The 26076-nt window shown below is 43.7% G+C and overlaps 1 protein-coding gene across 1 annotated transcript in view; it reads right to left on the bottom strand.

The window, feature by feature from the left end:
• The window catches only part of KIF21B (kinesin family member 21B), a 1425990-nt gene that overhangs the window by 644457 nt on the left and 755457 nt on the right, over positions 1–26076 (bottom strand). Inside the window, exon 27 of the mRNA XM_040424150.1 lies at positions 20901–20958. Coding sequence (XP_040280084.1) covers positions 20901–20958 — 58 coding nt within the window. The remainder of the gene's footprint in view (positions 1–20900; positions 20959–26076) is intronic.

The raw sequence follows: 26076 nt of genomic DNA on the forward strand, positions 1-26076 counted from the left end.
CATATCATATTTACCGCATGAGGAATCCCATAAAAAAATTAAAATAAAAAACACTGACAGAAATGACATTTTGCCCACCTCACTCCACCAAAAAAATTTATAAAAAAATTATCCAAAAGACATATGTACCCCCAAATGATACCAATATAAACTAAAGCCCATCCTGCAAAAAACAAGACATCACACAGTTACATTGGTGAATTAATAGAAATGTTATGTCTATTAAAAACTATTTTAGCAAATTACATGCTAGAAAATCCAGATGCTGCTCCTTCCCTTTTGAATGCTGCCATGCCCTCAAACAGCGATTTACAACCCCATATATGGTGTTGCAGTATTCAGGAAAAAATGCATAATAAACTGTGAGGTGCATTTTCTCCTGTTACCCCTTGAGAAAATGAAAAATTGGGGAAAAATCATACATTATATTGAAAATAAAAGTTCATTTTTCATTTTAACAGCCATGTTTTTCTAAATTCTATGAAACGCTGGTTGGATCAAAACATTCACTTTTCTTCAGGGGGATAGTTTCCAAAATAATTTTTGGGCGGTTTTCTTTCTAGGGGTACCTCAGGGTCTTTTAAAATGTGACATGGCACCTGAAAATCATTCCAGCAAAATCTGCCCTCCAAAATCAATATTGCGCTCCTCTCCTTCTGAGCCCTGCTGTGTGCCCATACAGCAGTTTATGAATACATATGGGGTGTTTCTGTCAACTGCAGAATCAGGGTAATAAATATTTGTTAGCCGTTAACCTTTGCGGTGTTACAATTTTTTTTTATTAAAATGAAAAATCTGCACAAAAAATTGAAATTTTAAAATTTCCCCTCCATTTAGCTTTAATTGTTGTGGGTGTTCCACAACAATTAAAGCAGAATGGAGGGGGAATTTTTAAAGGGTTAACAAAGTTTGTAAAATCAGTTTTGAATAACGTGAAGGGTGTAGTTTCTAAAATGGGGTCATTTATGGGTGGTTTCTACTACGTTAGCCCCACAAAGTGACTTCATAACTGAACTGGTCCTTAAAAAAGTGGGTTTGGGTTTTGTAAATTTTCTAAGCCTTCTAACTTCCTAAAAAAATAAAATTACATTTACAATAAGATGCAAACATACAGTAGACATATGGGGAATGTAAAGTAATAACAGTTTTATGAAGTATCACTATAAGTCTTAAAAGCAGAAAAATTCTAATCTTTAAAATAGTGAATTTTTCCACATTTTCAGCAAATTTTGGATTATTTTTATGCATAAAGGTAAAACATATAAACTCAACTAACATGAAGTATGATGTGTCACGAGAAAACAATTTCAGAATGCCTTGGATAAGTAAAAGCGCTCCAAAATGTCTGATTTTTTAAAATGTGGCTCCGGCATTTGATCCAAAATGGCTGTTGCTTTAAGAGGTTAAAGTGGCTGATTTGAGACATATGCTAATATCAGCTGAAGCTAATAGTAGTTGTCCATTCTTTCTATTTGCCTCAGTTTTTTGTGAAAAATGTACTTATTTTATGCAAATGAGCATTTAGGAGCAATGGAGGTATTGCCCCTACTCCTAGAGGCTCTGTTCTCCCTCCTCATGTTAATTGACAGGGCCAGGAAGGATGATGTAAACACTGCATGGTCTTGTCAATCAACATGATGAGGGTGCGGACAGAGGGAAAACAAAGCATCTAGGAGTAGGGGTAACACCCACATTGCTCCTAGTGGCTCATTTCCATAAAATAAACGTTCATTTTTCACAAAAAGGGAAGCACGTTGGCTTCAGCTGACATTAGCATATGTCTTGAAGGGGTTGTCCGAGTTATATTTATTGATGACCTATCCTCAGGATAGGTCATCAATATCAGATCTGCGGGGGTCCGACACCCGGCACCCCCACGATCAGCTGTTTGAAGAGGAGGCATGCTCCGTGCCAGCGCTGCCTCCTCTTCACTGTTTACCTGCTCGCCGTTGCATCTGCAGCGGTGAGCAGGTGTAATTATGCCTAACCGTCCCATTCATTTCAATGGGACAGATCGTTCCCATACACTTGTATAGGAGCGATCCGTCCCATTGAAATGAATGGGACGGCTTAGGTGTACCCCAAAATAGTACCCAAAAAGTGAAATAAAAACTGATCAAAAAGTTGTATGTGCCCCAAAGTAAAACCAATGATAATCTGCAAAAAATTTGTCTTCACACAGAGAAAAATTCCACAGTAGGGGTACCTCAGGGTCTCTTCAAATACAACATGGCACCCAAAATACATTTCAACAAAACCTGAACTCCAAAAACCAAATGGCGCTCCTTCCCTTTCGACCACTGCCATGTGCCCATAGAGCAGTTTACGACCACATATGGGGTGTTACTGCAGAACAAGAGTAATGTATATTGGGGTTTAGGGCTTATGCACATGGCCGCGTTGACCCCGCATCACGGATGCAGACCCATTCACTTGCATGCAATCCACATGTGGCGGCCCAACATTCAGAGCCCGTGCATTATGGAATTCAATTTGCGGTACACAGCACGGGCCCGGCCAGCACACGTTCATGTGCACGAGTCCTTATTTTGGTGTTAATCCTTGCTGAGTTGCAAGAAAAAAAAATGGATTAACAAAAAATCTGCACAAAAAGTGACACCTCAAGGGTTACAAAGTATCAGTTTTGAATAATTTGAGGGGTGTAGTTTCTAAAATGGGGTAATTTATGGGTGGTTTCTATTACGCAAGCCCCTCAAAATCACTTTATAATTGAAATGGTGCTTATAAAAATGGTTTTGCAAATTTTAATGAAAATTAAAAAAATTGCTTCTAAAATTCTAAGAATTCTAAAGTCCTAAAATATTAAAATGACATTTATAAAATAATGGCAACATAAAGTAGACATATGGGGAATGCTGATTGATAACTATTTTATAAGGGATGTGACGAGACCAATCTCGCCACATTGCATTGGAGAAGCCTGGTTGCCCGCCTGCTTCCTTTAGACTATGGCCCCATGTTGAAATGCTTGATTTTCCCCTGCAAAGACTATGTGAAAGAATTTGGCTCCATGGCAATTGAACCGCATTGGTGTAGTCTGAGTGCCATTCACCTAATAATATGCACTCAGACCTGAGCTATCTGGGCATATGTTAAATGTCTATGTTTTATGCAATAGCTGCACAGTTAAATATTCTTATGTCTTTGATTGTCTTTTGCTACCATGTGGCTAATGGAGTTTTGCCTCTTCCCTTGGAGATAAATTGGATTACTTCCCAATTGTCTCCAGGACAGAAGACATTGTGTAAAACTGTGTATTCTCCTGCCTGTGATAATTACATTAACCCATTGTGTAAGGTAGTTGTATCACAGGCAGAGGGGAGGATTTTGTGTGGGAGTGTCTGAGTGTATTGTACGGGGTTACTGGTTGTTTTACAAAACCCTGTGGGTGGTACTAATGTGTAAGAATGTGTATATAAGAACAATAAACACACAGCTCTGGCTGTCCACTGCTTTACCCTCAACACAGAGCTTGGTCTCGTTCTTGGGGGGATTGTATGCTGCTCCAGTTCGACTGCTAGGAGTGTAAACCTTTCCTATGGTTTTTCCTATTCGGCTGTATGCAGCATTCATATGGTTTCCAGTTCGGGAGATTGGCGTCTTTAGTAGCTGCCTTTGCATCTGGAAAGGGAATATCGTGTAAATTGCGTTTACCCCCTTTTATGCACGGGGTGCCGTTACAATTCAATCTCGCCACAAGGTATTACTATCTGTCTTAAAAGTAGAGAAATTCAAATTTAGAAAACAATCTCAGAATTGGTAAAACAATTCCAAAGTTATTACCATGTCATATCTTTTAATATACAGCTAGGTCCATAAATATTGGGACATCAACACAATTCTAACATTTTTGGCTCTATACACCACCACAATGGATTTGAAATGAAACGAACAAGATGTGCTTTAACTGCAGACTGTCAGATTTCATTTGAGGGTATTTACATGCAAATCAGGTGAACAGTGTAGGAATTACAACAGTTTGCATATGTGCCTCCCACTTGTTTAGGAACCGAAAATAATGGGACAATTGGCTTCTCAACTGTTCAATGGCCAGGTGTGTGTTATTCCCTCATTATCCCAATTACAATGAGCAGATAAAAGGTCCAGAGTTAATTTCAAGTGTGCTATTTGCATTTGGAATCTGTTGCTGTCAACTCTCAAGATGTGATCCAAAGAGCTGTCACTATTAGTGAAGCAAGCCATCATTAGGCTGAAAAAAAAACCAAAAACAAACCCATCAGAGAGATAGCAAAAACATTAGGCGTGGCCAAAACAACTGTTCTTAAAAAGAAGGAACACACCGGTGAGCTCAGCAACACCAAAAGACCCGGTAGACCACGGAAAACAACTGTGGTGGATGACCGAAGAATTCTTTCCCTGGTAAAGAAAACACCCTTCACAACAGTTGGCCAGATCAAGAACACTCTCCAGGAGGTAGGTCCTGGGCTCCAGATGGTGACCAAAATGGTCGCCAATGCGACTTAGAATTTACAAATGGCGACAAGACTTTTTAGTCTTGTCGCGATTTGCGACTAGACCCGCCGCCGCAGCTCTGCCGTTGAATACAGCGGCGGGGCACAGGAGCTGATAGTTCTCTGCCCTGCCGATGTTCTTCTCATCAGCGCAGTGGAGGAGGAGTCAATAAGAAAAGAGACGAGAGGAGGAGGGGAGGGGCTGTGGCCACTGTGCCTGAAGGGTTAACTGCAGCTGATTGCAGCTCCCTGTCATAGAGGTCGGGTGCCGGCTGTTTGATTCCGGCACCCGCCTCCTGTATTTGTATTAACAGGTCAGTTATCTTCATTAGTGGCGCAGTGCGCCCCCCCTCCCAGTATAATAAACATATAAACATTGGTGGCGCAGTGCACCCCGCCTCAGTATAATAAACATTGGTGCGCAGTGCGCCCCCCCCCCCACCACCACTATAATAAACATTGGTGCGCAGTGCCAATGATGGTTAATTTTTTTTTTTTATTAACTCACCTCCTCCAATTGATCGCTTAGCTGCCGGTCTCCTGTTCTTTCTTCAGGACCTGTCAAAAGACCTGTGGTGACATCACTGAGCTCATCACATGGTCCATTACCATGGTGATGGATCATGTGATGTACCATGTGATGAGCACAGTGATGTCACCACAGGTCCTTTGACAGGTCCTGTAGAAAGAACAGGAGACCGGCAGCTACGCGATCAATTGGAGAAGGCGAGTTCATTTATTTTATTTTTTAACCCTCAATTGACCTACTAAGCATTCTGTATTAAAGAATGCTATTATTTTCCCTTATAACCATGTTATAAGGGAAAATAATACAGTGAATAGACTTTCATCTTAGCAACCATGAGTGAAAATCGCACCGCATCCGCACTTGCTTGCGATTTTCACGCAGCCCCATTAAATTCTATGGGGCCTGCGTTGCGTGAAAAACGCACAACATAGAGCATGCTGCGATTTTCAAGCAACGCACAAGTGATGCGTGAAAATCACTGGTCATGTGCACAGACCCATAGAAGTGAATGGGTAGGGATTCAGTGCGGGTGCAATGCGTTCACCTCACACATTGCACCCGCGCAGAAATCTCGCCCGTGTAAAAGGGGCCTAAGGGTGAATAGGACAAAGGTTCCAGCCCCTAAGGGGGCTAATAGTAAGTAAAAAAAAACAAAAAACCACAAACACTTAGGCTACTTTCACACTTGCGGCAGTGTGATCCGGCAACTGCCCGCTGAATCCGCCAATCTGGATGTGACTTGAAAGCATTTGTGAGACGCATCCGGATGCAGATCCATCTCACAAATGCATTGCAAGAACGAATCCATCTCTTAGCTTGTCATGCGGACAGATGGATCCGTCTTGTATCTTTTTACACATTTTTACAGGTCTGCGCATACGCAGGCCGGAAGGACGGATCCGGTATTCCGGTATTTTGAATGCCGGATCTGGCACTAATACATTCCTATGGGAAAAAATGCCAGATCCGGCATTAAGGAAAGTCTTCAGTTTTTTTCGCCGGAGATAAAACCGTAACATGCTACGGTTTTCTCTTTTGCCTGATCAGTCAAAATGACTGAACTGAAGACATCCTGATGCATCCTGAACGGATTACTCTCCATTCAGAATGCATGGGTATATGCCTGATCAGTTATTTTCCGGTATAGAGCCCCTGTGACGGAACTCTATGCCGGAATAGAAAAACGCTAGTGTGAAAGTACCCTAAAATATTAAGTTTGAATCCCCCCTTTCCCAATTTTACATATAAAATATATAAACAATAAATAAATAAACATATTACATACCGCTGCATCCGAAAAGTCCAAACTATTAAATTATAAAAAAATATCTCCTATGCGGTGAGCGCCGTAACAGAAATAAATTTTAAAAAACATGCGATTGAACATTTTTTGTCACCTTGGCACCCCAAAAAATAGGATAGGACTGTTGTATTATGGGCCGAACGTTTCATAAAATGCGAAATGCACGTGGCTTTTTTTGCGTGGTATAGAGTATCGCAATACTTTTTTTTATGGTGACGAAAGCAAATCCAAATTTTGGTATCGAAACAACCCTACGCCGATCTGATCGGTGTAGCGTTGTCACAATACCAAAATTTTGATTCGGTTTCGATTTGGCGACTAAAATTTTTATTTTGCTCCTAAATTTTTCAGTTCAGGAGCCAATGGCTACTAGGTATTTTTTTTAGTCTGGAGCACTGAGGTGTATGTGTGTCAAAGTCAACAATCAAGAGAAGACTTCACCAGAGTGAATACAGAGGGTTCACCACAAGATGTAAACCATTGGTGAGCCTCAAAAACAGGAAGGCTAGATTAGAGTCTAAAAAAGCTTTCACAGTTCTGGAACAACATCCTATGGACAGATGAGACCAATATCAATGTATACCAAAGTCATGGGAAGAGAAGAGTATGGAGAAGGAAAGGAACTTCTCATGATCCTAAGCATACCACCTCATCAGTGAAGCATGGTGGCAGGGCCGTTGCAAGGATTTTTGCCGCCCTAGGAAAGATAAAAATTGCCGCCGCCCCCCCCTCCCTTATCAGATGACGCACTGTTATGGGGGGGGGATCTGTGGATGACGCACTGTTATGGGGGGGATCTGTGGATGACGCACTGTTATGGGGGGCGATCTGTGGATGACGCACTGTTATGGGGGGCGATCTGTGGATGACGCACTGTTATGGGGGGCGATCTGTGGATGACGCACTGTTATGGGGGGGATCTGTGGATGACGCACTGTTATGGGGGGGATCTGTGGATGACGCACTGTTATGGGGGGGGTCTGTGGATGACGCACTGTTATGGGGGGGATCTGTGGATGACGCACTGTTATGGGGGGGATCTGTGGATGACGCACTGTTATGGGGGGGATCTGTGGATGACGCACTGTTATGGGGGGGATCTGTGGATGACGCACTGTTATGGGGGGGATCTGTGGATGACGCACTGTTATGGGGGGGATCTGTGGATGACGCACTGTTATGGGAAGATCTGTGGATGACGCACTGTTATGGGAAGATCTGTGGATGACGCACTGTTATGGGGGGATCTGTGGATGACGCACTGTTATGGGGGGGTCTGTGGATGACGCACTGTTATGGGGGGGGGATCTGTGGATGACACACTGTTATGGGGGGGGGATCTGTGGATGACACTTATGTCATCCACAGATGCCCATAAGTGTCATCTACAGATCCCCCATCAGATGCATCAGTGTGGAGGGAGGAGGCGGAGACACTCATGGCGGGGCCCGGTGCAGTGATTATACTCTAATACACCGGGCCCCGCCGCAGCTGTTAAGTACATTCAATCCGAATGGGTACGCAATTACTGTACTGTACTTACTGTAGTACCTTGTGTATAGCATTAAGACGGCGCAGACCGGCAGCTCCCTCCTCATGCGCCGCCTGCCTGCTTATCTCACTTTATGAATGAACAGGCAGGCGGGCAGGCGGCGCATGAGGAGGGAACTGCGGCAGACGGCGCATGACCGAGGGAGCTGCCGATCAGCGCCATCTTAATGCTATACATAAGGTACTACAGTAATTGCGGACCCATTCGGATTGAATGTACTTAACAGCTGCGGGGCCCGGTGTATTAGAGTAGAGTCACTGCACCGGGCCCCGCAATGAGTGTCCCCGCCTTCTCCCTCCACACTGATACTTCGCTGGCCACGCTGTGCAGCATAGCGGCCAGCGAAGTATCCGCAATCCGCTTTATAAAACGCACGGCCATTTTCCCCCCACTTTTGGGGGGGGGGGGGGGGAAAGTGCGTCTTAGAAGGCAAAAAATACAGTAAATAATAAACATATTGCATTGTCTACTTACCACCAGGACAATAAGATAAGCTGGTCTCTGGCTGCAGTCTGGCTCTTGGTCTGGCTCTGGGGACTGGAGACAAAAACACGGTAGTACGTACACCATTCACCAATGTCGCCCTGGGATCCGTCCTGGGGAAGAAGAAAGCAGCTGCACCTGCACTCCAATCCAGGTAGAACTGGAGCCCACTTCTGTTCTGTCCCAGAAGGAGAAGGCAATTTAGGCACTGCTGCTGCTGCCGCACTAGGGTCGGGGGAGGCAAATTGCTGGTGGTGGGACTGGTGGTGGACCGTGGCTGGCTGCTCGGCTGCTGCTCAGTGTGCGGCCTTCTCTTCCTTCTTCGCTCAACCCCTCTCTCTGCGTCACGTGACGTGCTCAAGGGTGGGAGGGGTCAGGGAGAGGTCAGGGGTTCAGATCAAGATCATTCAGGGAGGGCGGCAGAGAGAGCTCCGCCTCCGCTCCACCCTCAGCAGCCCAGCAGCCAGACAGGTAAGCTAGCACAGCAGACAGCAGTTAAATAGTCACTCAGTCAGACCACCAGAGAGACAGACAGCACAGCGGTGTCAGACTGTCTTTGTCACTGTCAGTGTCAGTGACAGTCTCAGTCAGACTGTCTCTCTGGTCTGGTGCGCCCCCGCCCCACCCCCACGGCTTCACTGAGGCAGGCGGCAGCGGCTCAGCCTCTGCCCCGATTCTCCTCCGAGGCTGCTCTCCGACATGTCAGACAACAACAGGCAGCACATGACAGAGCAGACACAGTCGGACAGCTGAGACAGACAGCAGGCGCAGGCAGGCCGGCCGCCCGAACTTATATTATAACCAACGTATTTTTTTTGTTTTTTTTAAACCGCAACAGGGCGCCCCCTGCTAAATGGCGCCCTAGGCGACTGCCTAGGTCGCCTTACTGGTGGCGCCGGCCCTGCATGGTGGTGGTAGTGTCATGGCGTGGGCATGTATGGCTGCCAATGGAACTGGTTCTCTTGTATTTATTGATGATGTGACTGCTGACAAAAGCAGCAGGATGAATTCTGAAGTGTTGCGGGCAATATTATCTGCTCATATTCAGCTAAATGCTTCAGAACTCATTGGACGGCGCTTCACAGTGCAGATGGACAATGAGCCAAAGCATACTCCAAAAAGTTTTTTAAGGGAAAAAAGTGGAATGTTATGCAATGGCCAAGTCAATCACCTGACCTGAATCCGATTAGGCATGCATTTCATTTGCTGAAGACAAAACTGAAGGGAAAATACCCCAAGAACAAACAGGAACTGAAGACAGTTGCAGTAGAGGCCTGGCAGAGCACCACCAGGGAAGAAAGCCAGCGTTTGGTGATGTCTATGCATTCCAGACTTCAGGCTGTAATTGACTGCAAAGGATTTGCAACCAAGTATTAAAAAGTGAAAGTTTGATTTATGATTATTATGCTGTCCCATTACTTTTGGTTCCTTAACAAGTGGGAGGCACATATGCAAACTGTTGTAATTCCTACACCGTTCACCTGATTTGGATGTAAATACCCTCAAATTAAAGCTGACAGTCAGCAGTTAAAGCACATCTTGTTTGTTTCATTTCAAATCCATTGTGGTGGTGTATAGAGCCAAAAATTTTACAATTGGGTCGATGTCCCAATATTTATGGCCCTGACTGTATGTCAGATTTACAAAAATAGGCCTAGGCAGGAAGGTGAAATCCAGCCTGGGATACAAGGTGTTAAGCTGCATTGTTTGTTGTGTTAAAAGTCCAAAACCAAAAAGGGAGGACAGGACATGGAGTGACTTCCAAAAAATTATATCCACAAACTCATACACTTGTTTTTGTATGAAAGAACAATAAATGTGAAAATTAACCCCTTAAGGACCGATGTCCGTGACTTAAGGACCAGCGCCGTACACATACAGCTTGGCAGGGATCGGCAGTCACTGATAGCCGGACCCCTGCTGCATGCACCGGCTTTGATGAAATCACTGATGCCGGCGCATTAACCCTTGATGTGCCGCGGTCAGCGCTGACCGCGGCACGTGCGATGTGTAGAGGGAGGGAGAGAGCAGCCATCGGGTCCCTGGGCTTCTGTGATGGAGACCCAATGGCAGGGAAGGCAGCCCGATGCCTTCCTTAGGCATTGCAGCTGCCTTCCGTGACAGCCTGTGAGATCCAGTCCCCTGGATCTCACAGGAAAACAGGCTGTAAGTGTATTACAGTCTGTAATACACGTATAGCCAATGCATCACAATACAGAAGTATTGTGATGCATTGTAAAGGGGAGCAGACCCCTAAAAGTTGAAATCCCAGAGTAGGACAAAAAATTAAGTTAAAAATAAAGTAAAAAAAAAATAATTAAAAGCTTCAAGTAAAAAAATAAATAAATGCGTCCTTTTCCCAAAATAAAGTAAAAAATGTTTGTCAAAAATAGGGAAAAAAGAAAAGTAGAAATATTAGGTAATGTCTGTATCGACCGGCTCTATAAAAATATCATATGACCAAACCCCTCAAATGAACACCGTCAAAAAACAAAAAAACAAAAACTGTGCTAAAAAAAAAACTTTTGTCACCTTACATCACTAAAAGTACAACACCAAGCAATCAAAAAGGTGCATGCCCCCCAAAATAGTACCAATCTAACGTCACCTCATCCCGCAAAAAATGATAACCTATCGAAGACAATTGGCCAAAAAATAAACTATGGCTCTCAGACTATGAAGACACTAAAATAATTTTTTGGGGTTTCAAAAATAATATTATTGTGTAAAACTTACCTAATATGTCTACTTTTTTTTTCTCTCGCCGCATCCGTAAGAACCTGATGTATAAAAATATCACCTAACCCCTCAGGTGAACACCGTAAAAATATTTTAAAAAAAATAAAAAATGTGTGTCAAAAAAGCCATTTTGTCACCTTACGTCACAAAAAATTAAATACTAAGCGATCAAAAAGTAATACACACCCCACAATAGTACCAATCAAACCGTCATCTCATACCGAAAAAATATGAGTCCCTACATAAGATAGTCACCCAAAAATTTTTAAAACTAAGGCTTTCAGAATGTGGAGACACTAAAAAATTATTTTTTTCAAAAATTATGTAAAACTGAAACAAAGAAAAAAGTAGTCATATTTGGCATTGTCGTGTCTGTAACAACCTGCTCTATAAAAATACCACATGATCTAACCTGTCAGATGAACGTTGCAAATAATAAAAAAAAAACTGTGCCAAAACAGCTATTTTATGTTACCTTGCCTCATAAAAAGTGTAATATAGAGCAACCAAAAATCATATGTACCCTAAAATAGTACCAATAAAACTGCCACATTACTTCGTAGTTTCCATGGGGTCACTTTTTTGGAGTTTCTACTCTAGAAGTGCATCAGTGGGGGCTTCAAATGGGACATGGTGTCAAAAAAAAAGTCCAGCAAAATCTGCCTTCCAAAAATCATACAGCATTCCTTTCCTTCTGCGCCCTGCCATGTGTCTGTACAGCAGTTTACGATCACATATGTGTTGTTTCTGTATACTACAGAATCTGGGCAATAAATATTGAGTTTTGTTTGGCTGTTAACCTTTGCTTTATTACTGGAAAAAAATGGAAAATCTGCCCAAAAAGTGAAATTCAGAAATGTCATCTCCATTTTCCATTAATTCTTGTGCAACACCTAAAAGGTTACCAAAGTTTGTAAAATCAGTTTTGAATACCTTGATGGGTGTAGTTTCTAAAATGAAGTCACTTTTTTAGAGTTTTTACTCTAAGGGGTCTTCAAATGTGACATGGCAGCTTAAAATTATCCCAGTGAAATCTGCCTTCAAAAAAACATATGACGTTCCTTTCCTTCTGCGCCCTGCCGTGTGCCCGTACAGCAGTTTATGACCACATATGGGGTGTTTCTGTAAACTACACAATCAAGGTAATAAATAAGTTTTGTTTGGCTGTTATCCCTTCCTTTGTTACTGGGAAAAAAATGGTTTAAAATGGAAAATTCAGAAATTTCATCTCCATTTTCCATTAACTCTTGTGGAACACCAAAAGGGTTAACAATAATGATGAATAATGAATACCTTGAGGGTATAGTTTCTAAAATGGGGTCATTTTTAGGTGGTTTCTATTATGCAAGCCTCACAAAGTGACTTCAGACCTGAACTGGTCCTTAAAAAGTAGGTTTTGGAAATTCTCAGAAAAATTTCAAGATTTGCTTCTAAACTTCTAAGCCTTCTAATGTCCCCAAAAAAATCTAATGGCATTCACAAAATGATCCAAACATGTATACATATGGGAAATGTAAAGTGATAACTATTTTTGGAGGTATTAATATCTATTATAAAAGTAGAGAAATAGAAATTTGGAAATTTGCTAATTTTTCCAAATTTTGGGTACATTTTGTATTTTTTTTATAATTAAAAATGAAATTTATTGACTTAATTTTACCACTGTCATGAAGTACAATATGTGACGAGAAAAAAAATCTCAGAATGGCCTGGATAAGTAAAAGCATTTAAAAGTTATCACCACATAAAGTGACATGTCAGATTTCCAAAAAATGGCCTAGTCCTTAAGGTGAAATATGGCAGGGTCCTTTAGGGGTTAACTTATAGGTTGTAAACAAAATTGATAGATGTTTCTCTCTAGTCTTATTTCACACAAGCCATGTTTCTATTGTCTGTGAGGACTGTTTTCACAACGTACAGTATTTGCACTAATAGTATTATTTTTCACAGAGTGTATCCATTTAGAAACAAAATTGCAGCATATTCTATCTTCATCCATTTTTCACACTGGACTTGTTTAATGAAGTCAATGGATTAGTGAAAAAAAATGACAGTAGACGGATGGCATACATGTGCACTTGGTATTTTACACTAGTTGCTAGGAGATTTCATGTGTTAGTCTTAATTTTTAAATTACATGTTTTGTTAAATCACTTCCCACAAAATTATATCTCAACCTGCTTAACCTGCTCATTTTCATAGTGACAGTAGACTTGTCCTTATGAAACTAGGGTTTAGCATACCAAACCAGCCTATAACAAAACTGGATGTTGTTGCATTTGATAATTAAAAGAACATACACTCACCTAAAGAATTATTAGAAACACCTGTTCTATTTCTCATTAATGCAATTATCTAGTCAACCAATCACATGGCAGTTGCTTCAATGCATTTAGGGGGGTGGTCCTGGTCAAGACAATCTCCTGAACTCCAAACTGAATGTCAGAATGGGAAAGAAAGGTGGTTTAAGCAATTTTGAGCGTGGCATGGTTGTTGGTGCCAGACGGGCCGGTCTGAGTATTTCACAATCTGCTCAGTTACTGGGATTTTCACGCACAACCATTTCTAGGGTTTACAAAGAATGGTGTGAAAAGGGAAAAACATCCAGTATGCGGCAGTCCTATGGGCAAAAATGCCTTGTGGATGCTAGAGGTCAGAGGAGAATGGGCCGACTGATTCAAGCTGATAGAAGAGCAACGTTGACTGAAATAACCACTCGTTACAACCGAGGTATGCAGCAAAGCATTTGTGAAGCCACAACACGCACAACCTTGAGGCGGATGGGCTACAACAGCAGAAGACCCCACCGGGTACCACTCATCTCCACTACAAATAGGAAAAAGAGGCTACAATTTACACGAGCTCACCAAAATTGGACTGTTGAAGACTGGAAAAATGTTGCCTGGTCTGATGAGTCTCGATTTCTGTTGAGACATTCAAATGGTAGAGTCCGAATTTGGCGTAAACAGAATGAGAACATGTATCCATCCTCTGATGGCTACTTCCAGCAGGATAATGCACCATGTTACAAAGCTCGAATCATTTCAAATTGGTTTCTTGAACATGACAATGAGGTCACTGTACTAAAATGGCCCCCACAGTCACCAGATCTCAACCCAATAGAGCATCTTTGGGATGTGGTGGAACGGGAGCTTCGTGCCCTGGATGTGCATCCCTCAAATCTCCATCAACTGCAAGATGCTATCTTATAAATATGGGCCAACATTTCTAAAGAATACTATCAGCACCTTGTTGAATCAATGCCACATAGAAATAAGGCAGTTCTGAAGGCAAAAGGGGGTCCAACACCGTATTAGTATGGTGTTCCTAATAATTCTTTAGGTGAGTGTATATATTACTGAATTTACTCATGTCCAGCAGCTCCAGGGGCATGATTATTAGGCCTCTTGCACACGACCATATGGCTTTTTCAGTATTTTGCGGTCCGCAAAAAAACGTATCCACAAAAAATACAGATAACGTCCGTGTGCATTCCGTATTTTGCGGAACAGAACAGCTGGCCCCTGATAGAACAGTACTATCCTTGTCCGTTATGCGGACAATAATAGGACATGTTCTATCTTTAACCGCCTCCGGACCGCCTAACGCAGGATCGCGTTCCGGAGGCGGCAGCGCTGCGCAGAGTCACGCATATACATGTCATCTCGCGAGACGCGAGATTTCGCTCAAAGTTGGCCTGTGCATGCGCATCGCGGGCCGGCAAAAGTTAGAAGACAAGTTTGTCACCAGCCTGCCAGCAACGATCATTGGCTGGCAGGCTGGCGATTTTCAAAAAAACGAATCAAAAGCCATCTAACACATTATATTAGTAAATATGATGTTAAATGGCTTGTCTGCTCCTCTGCTGGTCCTTTTCGTCGGTTGGTCCCAGCAGAGGAGCAGACATCACAGTGAGTACCCACAAACAGTACACTTAGCCCCAGATCACCCCCCATCACCCGAATTAACCCCTTGATCACCCCTTGATCGCCCCTGTAAATCACCTAGTGAAAGGAAAAAAGTGATCAGTGTAAACGGTCACTTTTTTTTTCCACTGGTATTGACTGTTAGGTTTTAGGATAGTTTAGGCCCCTTGGTTAGGTAGTTAGCGTCGGTTAGCGCCCAGCCCACCGCAGTCACTGATTCGCTGATTAGCGTATCGCTAATCAGCATTTGTACTTTTATAGTATCTGTAAGTGATCAAAACTGATCACAGTCAGATCTATAATTGTATTAGTGTCACCTTAGCTCACCCTCCACCCAAAACGCAGTGTTTGCCCGATCAGGCCTGATCGGTCGTCCACACGTGCGTTCACCCACACCCGCCCCGCCGCAGTGACAAAAAATATATATTTTTTTGATTACTGCACAATCACTTTCCAAGCGCTGCGGCGATAAAAAAAATCAGTTTTGATATTTTTTATCAACCGCAGCGGCCTCCGGTACTTCGCTAGCCTCCCCTTTGTAAGACAGGCTTGCTTTTTTTCTTGGGTAGTCTCAGGGAATACCCCTAAATTTAGTAGTCCAAATGTCAAACAGGGGGTATTCTTCTGAAGAGGCCTACAGGATTCTAACCCAGTCGGTTGAGGAATGGGAACCCTCATCTGACGAATCTAGCGGGTCAGAATATGAACCTTTAGAAAGCAGTGGCACTCTGACCCAAAGTTCGGACGAGGAGGTGGAGGTCCCTGATAGAACCAGGCGTACCCGGCCCTGTGTCGCTAGACCACAGGTTGCGCATGATCCGCTTCAAGAGCAGCAGAGTGGGGCTGGCGCTGTCGGATCACGTGGTGAGGCATACACCAGCAGCGCAGCCCTCCCTGGACCTAGTACCAGAACTGCCGTACAACATGGTGAAGTGGCGAGCCCCAGAAGGGCAGTTGAAGCTGGTACGGTGGCACGTGCAGTAGTTACCCCGTCGCAGCCACCGCACAGACAGGCCCGTAGAGCCCCTAGAGTCCCTGAGGTGCTGGCAAACCCTGATTGGCAGTCACCAACTTCAGCCGCACCTGTAGTTCCCCCTTTCACCGCCCAGTCTGGAGTTCGGGTTGAGACAGCTCAGATCGGTTCGGCCCTGGGATTTTTTGAGCTGTTCTTGACTGCGGAGCTCTTGGACTTAGTCATGGCAGAGACAAACCGGTATGCCACACAATTTATATCCGCCAACCCGGGAAGCTATTATGCCCAGCCTTTCCGGTGGAAACCAGTCCAAGATTCCGAAATTAAATTTTTTCTGGGCCTTCTCCTCAACATGGGTCTAAACAAAAAGCATGAATTGCGGTCATATTGGTCCACGAACCCGATTCATCACATGCCCATGTTCTCTGCTGCTATGTCCAGGGCACGATTTGAGGCCATCCTGCGTTTCCTGCACTTTAGCGACAACACCACCTCCCGTCCCAGAGGCCACCCTGCTTTTGACCGGCTCCACAAAATTCGGCCCGTCATAGACCACTTCAACCAGAAATTTGCAGATTTGTATACCCCTGAGCAAAACATCTGCGTAGACGAGTCCCTAATACATTTTACCGGGCGCCTTGGCTTCAAACAATACATCCCAAGCAAGCGCGCCCGGTATGGGGTCAAATTGTATAAGCTCTGTGAAAGGGCCACAGGCTATACCCACAAATTTCGGATCTATGAGGGAAAAGATCAGACCCTGGAGCCGGTCGGTTGCCCTGACTACCTGGGGAGCAGTGGGAAGACAATCTGGGACTTGGTGTCACCCTTATTTGGCAAGGGGTACCATCTTTATGTGGACAATTTCTACACAAGTGTAGCCCTCTTCAGGCATTTGTTCTTAGAACAGATTGGCTGCTGTGGCACCGCGCGAACTAGTCGCGTGGGCTTCCCCCAACGGCTCGTTACCACCCGTCTTGCAAGGGGGGAGAGGGCTGCCTTGTGTAACGAAGAACTGCTCGCGGTGAAATGGAGAGACAAGCGTGACGTTTACATGCTCTCCTCTATTCGCGCAGACACGACAATACAAATTGAGCGAGCAACCCGTGTCATTGAAAAGCCCCTCTGTGTCCACGACTATAATTTGCTCATGGAAGGGGTGGACTTCAATGACCAGATGTTGTCTCTGTTTTTAGTTTCCCGACGCACCAGACGCTGGTATAAGAAGGTGTCTATATATTTAATTCAATTGGCTGCATATAATAGTTTTGTTCTCTACAGTAAGGCTGGGAGAACGGGATCCTTCCTCAAATTTCAGGAAGAGATCATCGAGAACCTCCTGTATCCAGAAGGTTCCGTGGCCCCATCCACCAGTGTAGTTAGCCGTCTACACGAGCGACATTTCCCCAGTGTCGTTCCTGGTACCTCAACCCAACCGTCACCCTGAAAAAGATGTTGTGTCTGTAGCAGGAGTGGAATAAGGCGTGACACCCGCTATTTCTGTCCTGACTGTCCTGACCACCCTGCCCTATGCTTTGGAGAGTGTTTCCGGAAGTACCACACACAGGTACACTTAGCATAGGGATTGCATCTCACAGGACAGGCACACAGGGCTATTAGGGCCCTTTTACTCACAGCTGCTGCAAACCTATCCTTTCACCTGGGATAAAGTGCATAATGTACTTCGCCACATCTTTGGGCGATTTGCGCTTTGCACATTGTCCCATGGGGAAGGAGAGGTTTGTTCTATAAAGGTAAAAAAAAAAAAACACACCAGTAAGCAAAAAAGTTAACTTCAGTTCAAAAAGTAAAAAAAAAATGTATATGTTCTGTTCCAAAGTTATTATAAAGTTAATAAAATTTATTGCGTTGCGGCCTGGTTTTTTCTTTTTTTTTTTACCTTCCAGGTGGACCAACCGATCGACTAGCTGCAGCACTGATGTGCATTCTGACAGAAGCATTGCGCTGCTGTCAGATTACACACAAGTCGGTGTATGCGGCGCTGCAAGACGAGATTTCTCCTCAGAGAGGCATATGAGCTGAGGAGGTGGCGGTGTTCATATGCTTTGGCAAACACTTTGTATATATATAAAAAAAATTTAAAAATCCCGGCAATGATTTATTCATCCACATCGATTGATGTGAATGGATAAATCTGGTTTGCCAGGGCATACGAGCTAAGTGGGTATGGATGTTGGGCGGAGCTCCTTTGTCCTGGCAGACGCCTTTCCCCTCTTTTTTTTTTTGACAGAGATTTTTTTTATCCACATTGATCGATACGAATGAAGAAATCTGTGCCGTTCATTTTTTTCTTTCAGCCCAGCTGAACGGAAAAAAACCATCTCATTACCCGTATGCTCAATATAAGGAGAATAGCAGAAACTCCTCATGCTGGCCATACATGTAATGACTGCGGAGACCCTCAAATGCCAGGGCAGTACAAACACCCCACAAATAACACCATTTTGAAAAGAAGACACCCCAAGGTATTCGCTGAGGGGCATAATGAGTCCATGAAAGATTGAAATTTTTGTCTCAAGTTAGCGGAAAGGGAGACTTTGTGAGAAAAAAAAACAAAAAAAATCTATTTCCGCTAACTTGTGCCAAATTATTATTTTTTCTATGAACTTGCCAATGCCCTCATTGAATACCTTGGGGTGTCTTCTTTCCAAAATGGGGTCACATGTGGAGTATTTATACTGCCCTGGCTTTTCAGGGGCCCTAAAGCGTGAGAAGAAGTCTGGGATCCAAATGTCTAAAAATGCCCTCCTAAAAGGAATTTGGGCACCTTTGCGCATCTAGGCTGCAAAAAAGTGTCACACATGTGGTATCGCCGTACTCAGGAGAAGTTGGGGAATGTGTTTTGGGGTGTCATTTTACATATACCCATGCTGGGTGAGATAAATATCTTGGTCAAATGCCAACTTTGTATAAAAAAATGGGAAAAGTTGTCTTTTGCCGAGATATTTCTCTCACCCAGCATGGGTATATGTAAAATGACACCCCAAAACACATTGCCCAACTTCTCCTGATTACGGAGATACCACATGTGTGACGCTTTTTTGTAGCCTAGGTGGGCAAAGGGGCCCACATTCCAAAGAGCACCTTTCGGATTTCACCGGCCATTTTTTACAGATTTTGATTTCAAACTACTTACCACACATTTGGGCCCCTAGAATGCCAGGGCAGTATAACTACCCCACAAGTGACCCCATTTTGGAAAGCAGACACCCCAAGGTATTCCGTGAGGGGCATGGCCAGTTCCTAGAATTTTTAAATTTTTGTCACAAGTTAGTGGAAAATGATGATTTTTTTTTTTTCTTACAAAGTCTCATATTCCACTAACTTGTGACAAAAAATAAAAACTTCTATGAACTCACTAAGCCCATCAGCGAATACCTTGGGGTGTCTTCTTGCCAAAATGGGGTCACTTGTGGGGTAGTTATACTGCCCTGGCATTCTAGGGGCCCAAATGCGTTCAAAGTAGTTTGAAATCAAAATCTGTAAAAAATGGCCGGTGAAATCCGAAAGGTGTTCTTTGGAATGTGGGCCCCTTTGCCCACCTAGGCTGCAAAAAAGTGTCACACATCTGGTATCTCCGTACTCAGGAGAAGTTGGGCAATGTGTTTTGGGGTGTCATTTTACATATACCCAAAACACATTGCCCAACTTCTCCTGAGTACGGAGATACCAGATGTGTGACACTTTTTTGCAGCCTAGGTGGGCAAAGGGGCCCACATTCCAAAGAGCACCTTTCGGATTTCACCGGCCATTTTTTACAGATTTTGCTTTCAAACTACTTACCACACATTTGGGCCCCTAGAATGCCAGGGCAGTATAACTACCCCACAAATGACCCCATTTTGGAAAGAAGACACCCCAAGGTATTCGCTGATGGGCATAGTGAGTTCATAGAACTTTTTATTTTCCGCTAACTTGTGACAAAAAATAAAAAGTTCTATGAACTCACTATGCCCATCATCGAATAGCTTAGGGTGTCTACTTTCCGAAATGGGGTCATTTGTGTGGTGTTTGTACTGTCTGGCCATTGTAGAACCTCAGGAAACATGACAGGTGCTCAGAAAGTCAGAGCTGCTTCAAAAAGCGGAAATTCACATTTTTGTACCATAGTTTGTAAACGCTATAACTTTTACTCAAACCATTTTTTTTTTACCCAAACTTTTTTTTTATCAAAGACATGTAGAACAATAAATTTAGAGAAAAATTTATATATGGATGTCGTTTTTTTTTGCAAAATTTCGATTAATAACAAAAAAAAGTAAAAATGTCAGCAGCAATGAAATACCACCAAATGAAAGCTCTATTAGTGAGAAGAAAAGGAGGTAAAATTCATTTGGGTGGTAAGTTGCATGACCGAGCAATAAACGGTGAAAGTAGGGTGGGTCAGAAGTGTAAAAAGTGGCCTGGTCATTAAGGGTGTTTAAGCTATGGGGGCTGAGGTGGTTAAACGGAACGGAAAAATGCAAATACGGAAACGGAAGGCATTAGGAGTATCTTCCGTTTTTTTTCCGGATCCATTGAAATGAATGGTTCCAAATGCGGTTCGTATACAGAACGCAAAAAAACAGAACGTTAACGTGTGCAAGAGGCCTTAGGCAAATGAAGCTGAAGACAAAACACTTCACTTTACTGAGCTTGAACTGGACATCAGGCACTTGTGCAGTGGAGCGATATATGCTGTCTTGGCTTTAGATGCAATGTGCATGCATCCAGAGATGCTGGAGTCCCACACCCAATTTTGGTAATTTATATTTTCTTTAACTTAACACTAAATCCCAGCTACATAAGGGCATGCTGGTAGTTTAGTCCCCCCAAAACTACTTACGCATTCCATATAAAGAAATTTAGAACAACAATAAGACATTTGTATATAGTTCTTACCTTCCATTTAAAGTCATCATGACTGCTTGAGCCTTTCATTGAGAAAGACTGAGAAGCACTGAAAAGAAAAAAAGCTGAGATTCATTATGTGATAATATATGCAGAAATGATCATTGCTATGAAAAAGCGCCTGAGGCTTGGGCGATCTGCAATGTGTGGCCATGCCACAGGTGAGAAGATTTCAGAGGGACACACAGCATTCTGTAATGAGCAACTTATCATCAATATTCCCAAATTAAGAAATGGTGCTTTGCAGAATTGCTCATATCCCAAAAAATAGTATGGAAACCAAAAGTAATGATTAGTGGATGCTGCTGCCATTAGGAGTTGAAGCGTTTTGTTGTCAATGGAAAAAAAAAATTTTTTAGGTATCAGCTGTCTTAGGCTACTTTCACACTAGCGTTCGGGGCTCCGCTTGTGAGCTCCGTTTGAAGGGGCTCACAAGCGGCCCCGAACGCATCCGTATTGCCCTAATGCATTTTGAGTGGATGCGGATCAGTCTGGCAGCGTTCAGCCTCCGCTCCGCTCAGCAAGCGGACACCTGAACGCTGCTTGCAGCGTTCGGGTGTCCGCCTGGCCGTGCGGAGGCAAACGGATCCGTCCAGACTTACAATGTAAGTCAATGGGGACGGATCCGTTTGAATTTGACACTATATGGCTCAATTTTCAAACGGATCCGTCCCCCATTGACTTTCAATGTAAAGTCTGGACGGATCCGTCTGAAGCTACTTTCACACTTAGAATTTTTTCTACAATATAATGCAGACGGATCTGTTCTGAACGGATCCCAAGTTTGCATTATATGAGAGGATCCGTCTGGGCAGACCCCAGACGGATCCGCTCTGAACACTAGTGTGAAAGTAGCCTTAACTAGTAGTAAGTAGTTTATCACAGAGGTGGCTAGAGCAAGCAACACGATACCTGTGATGTTTCAGGGGACTCTCAAGCCTGAGTGAAAGACTCATCACCGATTTTAAATAGAAGCACTAATAAGCATTTTTTTTAAATAAAGTAAAAAATATCCATATACATACATATACGACGGTATACAAATACATTGCAATATACATTTTAATAATATATTTCAAAACACCCATCATGTATCTGCTCCACTAGAATTGGACACCAGAAACCAGTCCCTGATATACTAAACTACACTACAGGAAAGGACTGAAACGGCACAATTTATTTAATCCACATTCAGACTTTTAGTATCTACCTTACTATCCAGTATATTTCTCTCTGAAGCAATTTTAGCTGGATTTGGTGAATATCTGACCCGTCTATTTCCTCCAAAACGCACCATTTCAAATCATAGACTTTATGTCCCAATTCACTGAAATGTCTAGCCACCGTGTTTTCCCCATACTTGCTTTTCAATATATTCTCCACACTTTCTTTCTGTTTACTAGACCCCTGTGTGAACGTGTGAATTGCAGAACAATATTCATTAATCCCAACTGATCTCGTTGCCTGCCTGACATGAGCTTTATCACACAGGCACTTCAATAAATATATCACATTCTGGCTATTACATGAAAAATGCCTTTTCAAAGAAATTCTAAAACCCTTGCTATGATGGCATGTACAATATATTCACCTTTAATAATGCTACTGCAATTCAAGCAAGGAAAAGACTCTTCGAAAACAATGATTTTTGTTAACTCATTTTTTCTGTTTTTGTAAATCTGCACGCTCCAAATAATTGGTAAGTGATTTACCTTTCATTTAGATGCATCTTGGATGATCCTGATACAACTTGGTATCATGTTTCAGCATATCACAGTGTTTCAGTATTACAGTATTTTTAATCAAATTAGAATGACAATCGTAGGTGGATATTAACAAAAAAAGTATATTCCTTTTTTATTTGTTTTCCTTTGACAAAACTATCTTGTGGTAAGTCTCCAATCTCAGTACCAACCCTTCTAACCTATAACTTCGGATAACCCCTCCGTGTCGGTTTCTCAATTATCTTCTCTTTATGTTTGCAGTATCCCTCCCCAAACTTAGAGATTACAGGCATGATAACTATCATATATTAATAATTTGTTCCTCTCAATTGGTTTGGAATAAAGGGTAGTAACCAATGCATCATTCTTCTTAATAAATTCCACATTAAAGGGGTATTCCCATCTTCAGTTTTAATACTTACCTTCGTCCAGCGCGACGTCCTGGATTCGGCTGGGCTTGAGTGACGTCTTCTCCCGGCCAGGCCGCGTTTGCGCAGAAGACTGAAGTTTTTCTCCTGGCCGGGCTGTGCATGCACCATGGTGACTTATTCCTGGCCTGTATAGTACAGAGCCGGCATGCGCGTTCGCGGCTCTGTACTATACTGGCCAGGAAGAAGTCATCATGGCCCATGCGCAGCAGCGTGCACGTTCAGGACATTGCGCGGCCCGGCCGGGAGAGAATCTTCAGTCTTCTGCGCAAGTGCGGCTCGGCGGGATTCGACAGGAGAGGTGGCCGTAACCAGGGGAGACGAAAGACAACATCAGGTAAGAGGGGACTTATTTTCTCAAAAAGGGTGGGAATTGGGTAATAAAATGTATCTAGAAAAATGATCACTGTCAAATCATTAACAGATTTAACAGTGATCATTAAGATGGGAATACCCCTTTAAGATAATTTATACAAATAGGGTCATATTCCATAGAAAACTATATCAGGTCATTACAACCATTCAGATATTGTAAACATTTCAACAACTCCTCCTGACCCACCCACCATAGAACAAATATGTCATCCACAAAACACATATAACATATAAAACATATAAAAATGGTGTGTATCCATTTGCTTATGGTGCTGTTTGGTGCAGCAGTTGAAAACCACATTCCATCAGGAAGGAGGAGGAGTAGGCATAGTTAGAGCTGAAGAAGCAATAGCTGATGATGTTGATGGTGATGATGGCAACAGTGACGATGTACTACTAGTGGGTGTGGCCTGGCTACTAGAATGATGACGGGGATGAGGAGGATGGTCTTATTCACATCACAGGCTAGTTCGAATTAACTACGTGAGCCTTCATTTGCTGAAGGAGAGCTGTATTATCTACTTTTGTGCCTGAAGGGCTATACCTTTATTCTCTGCATACAGACGCAGCTGGCAATGTAGAAAAAAATTCCAATATGGCAGATGCCAGCACAGAGCCACCACCAGCAGTGCTTGCAACATTTCTGCCACCACTACCAGTAAGATTAGCATGACAGCTTTTAAACCTACACCCACAGCAGCAGTATTGTTGTAACATTCCTAGCAAGCAGACGTGCTTCGCCTCAGTGCCACCAGCGTCAAGTTGCCAGGAGACAAGCCAGGTCTCCCTGTGGAGGAGCGTCAGCCAAAAAATAAAACCGGCGCTCACATGTTAGCCATGCTGACGTCACAAGTTATGTGACGTCGGGTGTGTCATGTGACCTGCAAGGGTGGCCTATTTGAACAGGAAACCTGATGGCCACAGGTTACCTGTGTTTGGTTTCTATACTTAAATTGCCATACTAGCCCTTACTGCATTAGTGCCTACTGGATAACTGTCCTCTGATTTGGACCCTGACTCTGTCTCCTGCCTGACCCTTTGGACTTGATGAGATATCCTGGTTTTGACCTCTGGCTACCCCTGGTTTCTCTTCTCTGGTTCTGCTTAGATTCAGTTTGGACTCTTTTGGTATTGACCTCAGCTCGGTACATTTCTGCTTTGTGTCTTCCAATTTCTGTGCCATTCTGTTACTAGTCTTTTGTTAACCGTTTCCCTGCTTCCTTTTTCCTGATTTAGATGCTGCACTTATTTAGGAAGGGACTGCCATCCAGTTGTGGGCTGCAGTTAGGGTGCAGCATATTGTTTTGGGGAAAAGGTTTGGTTATCAACTAGAAATCGCTGTTTAAAGGTACCTTCTGGGAAGCTTGCAATGTGCTTCTTGGCCGATATTAAGTGGTTGAAACTATAATTTATTTTACAATCCATAATGTGTTCCACAGATCTTTGCTGATGAGCTATTTACCTCCCATCTTGCTGCCGCATTCACCTGCTTCTCCAATTGAGTTTCTGGGACAACTGGAGTATGAGGTTTCCACAGTTTTGAATTCTAGAAGAATTCGTGGTTCAATGCAGTATTCGGTTCATTGGAAGGAATATGGTCAGGAGGCAGTGGTGTACATACAGGGGTCGCAGTTGCGACCGGGCCCGGCACTCCAGGGGGCCCGGCCGCCTGTGGACCCCTGGCCCCTGCAGTAGTGCGTGCCACTCAGACTCAGGTGGGCCCGCGGCGGCGGCAGGTGACAGGGAGATGAACGCTTCCATTGTGGAAGCGTTCATCTCCATAGTGATCTGTATCGCCGTCCTCAGGACAGCGATACAGATTGCTGTGCTGCGGCCAGGCAGGGGAGGGAGGCGTCTCCCTTCCCTGTTCCTCTGATAGGCTGCGGGCCTAGTGGCGGCAGCCTATCAGAGCGGTGCAGCGCGGGACACAGGCCAGAAGAGGCCTGCATCGCATCGCTGCTAAGGAGGTAAGTATAAGGGTTTATTTATTTTTTTTAATACCGGACTTTACTTGGGACATCAGGAGACACTTGATACAGGAAAATGGGGGGGGGGGAGGAAGGTTGGCACTTGATACTGGAAAAGGGGGGGGGGGGGTTGGCACTTGATACTGGAAAAGGGGGGGGGGGGGGAAGGAAGGTTGGCACTTGATACTGGAAAATGGGGGGGGGAAGGTTGGCACTTGATACTGGAAAAAGATGGAGGGGGAGTTGGCACTTGATACTGGAAAATGAGGGGGGGGGAGGTTGGCACTTGATACTGGCACACGGGGCGGTTGGCACTTGATACTGGCACAATATTGGGGGCACTATTGGGGACCACAGGGCACAGTATTGGGGTAGTAGGAGGTTTTGTCCAGAAGATGGTAGGATGATGGAAAAGTAGTAAACTAAGATATTTTTTTTGTCAAACTGCAGAGATTAAAAACGGTGTAAAAATTGTGGTCTGGTCTGAAAGGAGAAGACGAGGACAGAGAACATCTACATCGAAGGAGACGTCACTGGATGTAAGAGGTACGGGCGCGATTTATGGGTGGGGCTGTGTGTGTGTGTGGTTTGAGGGCGGGTGGGGACACAGGGGCCCCAAAATCTCCTATTGCCCGAGGAAATGCCCCTCCCGAGACAGGGGGGGGGGGCCCAT

Source organism: Bufo bufo, chromosome 3 (genome assembly GCF_905171765.1).
Source record: "Bufo bufo chromosome 3, aBufBuf1.1, whole genome shotgun sequence".
Taxonomy (NCBI): Eukaryota; Metazoa; Chordata; class Amphibia; order Anura; family Bufonidae; genus Bufo; species Bufo bufo.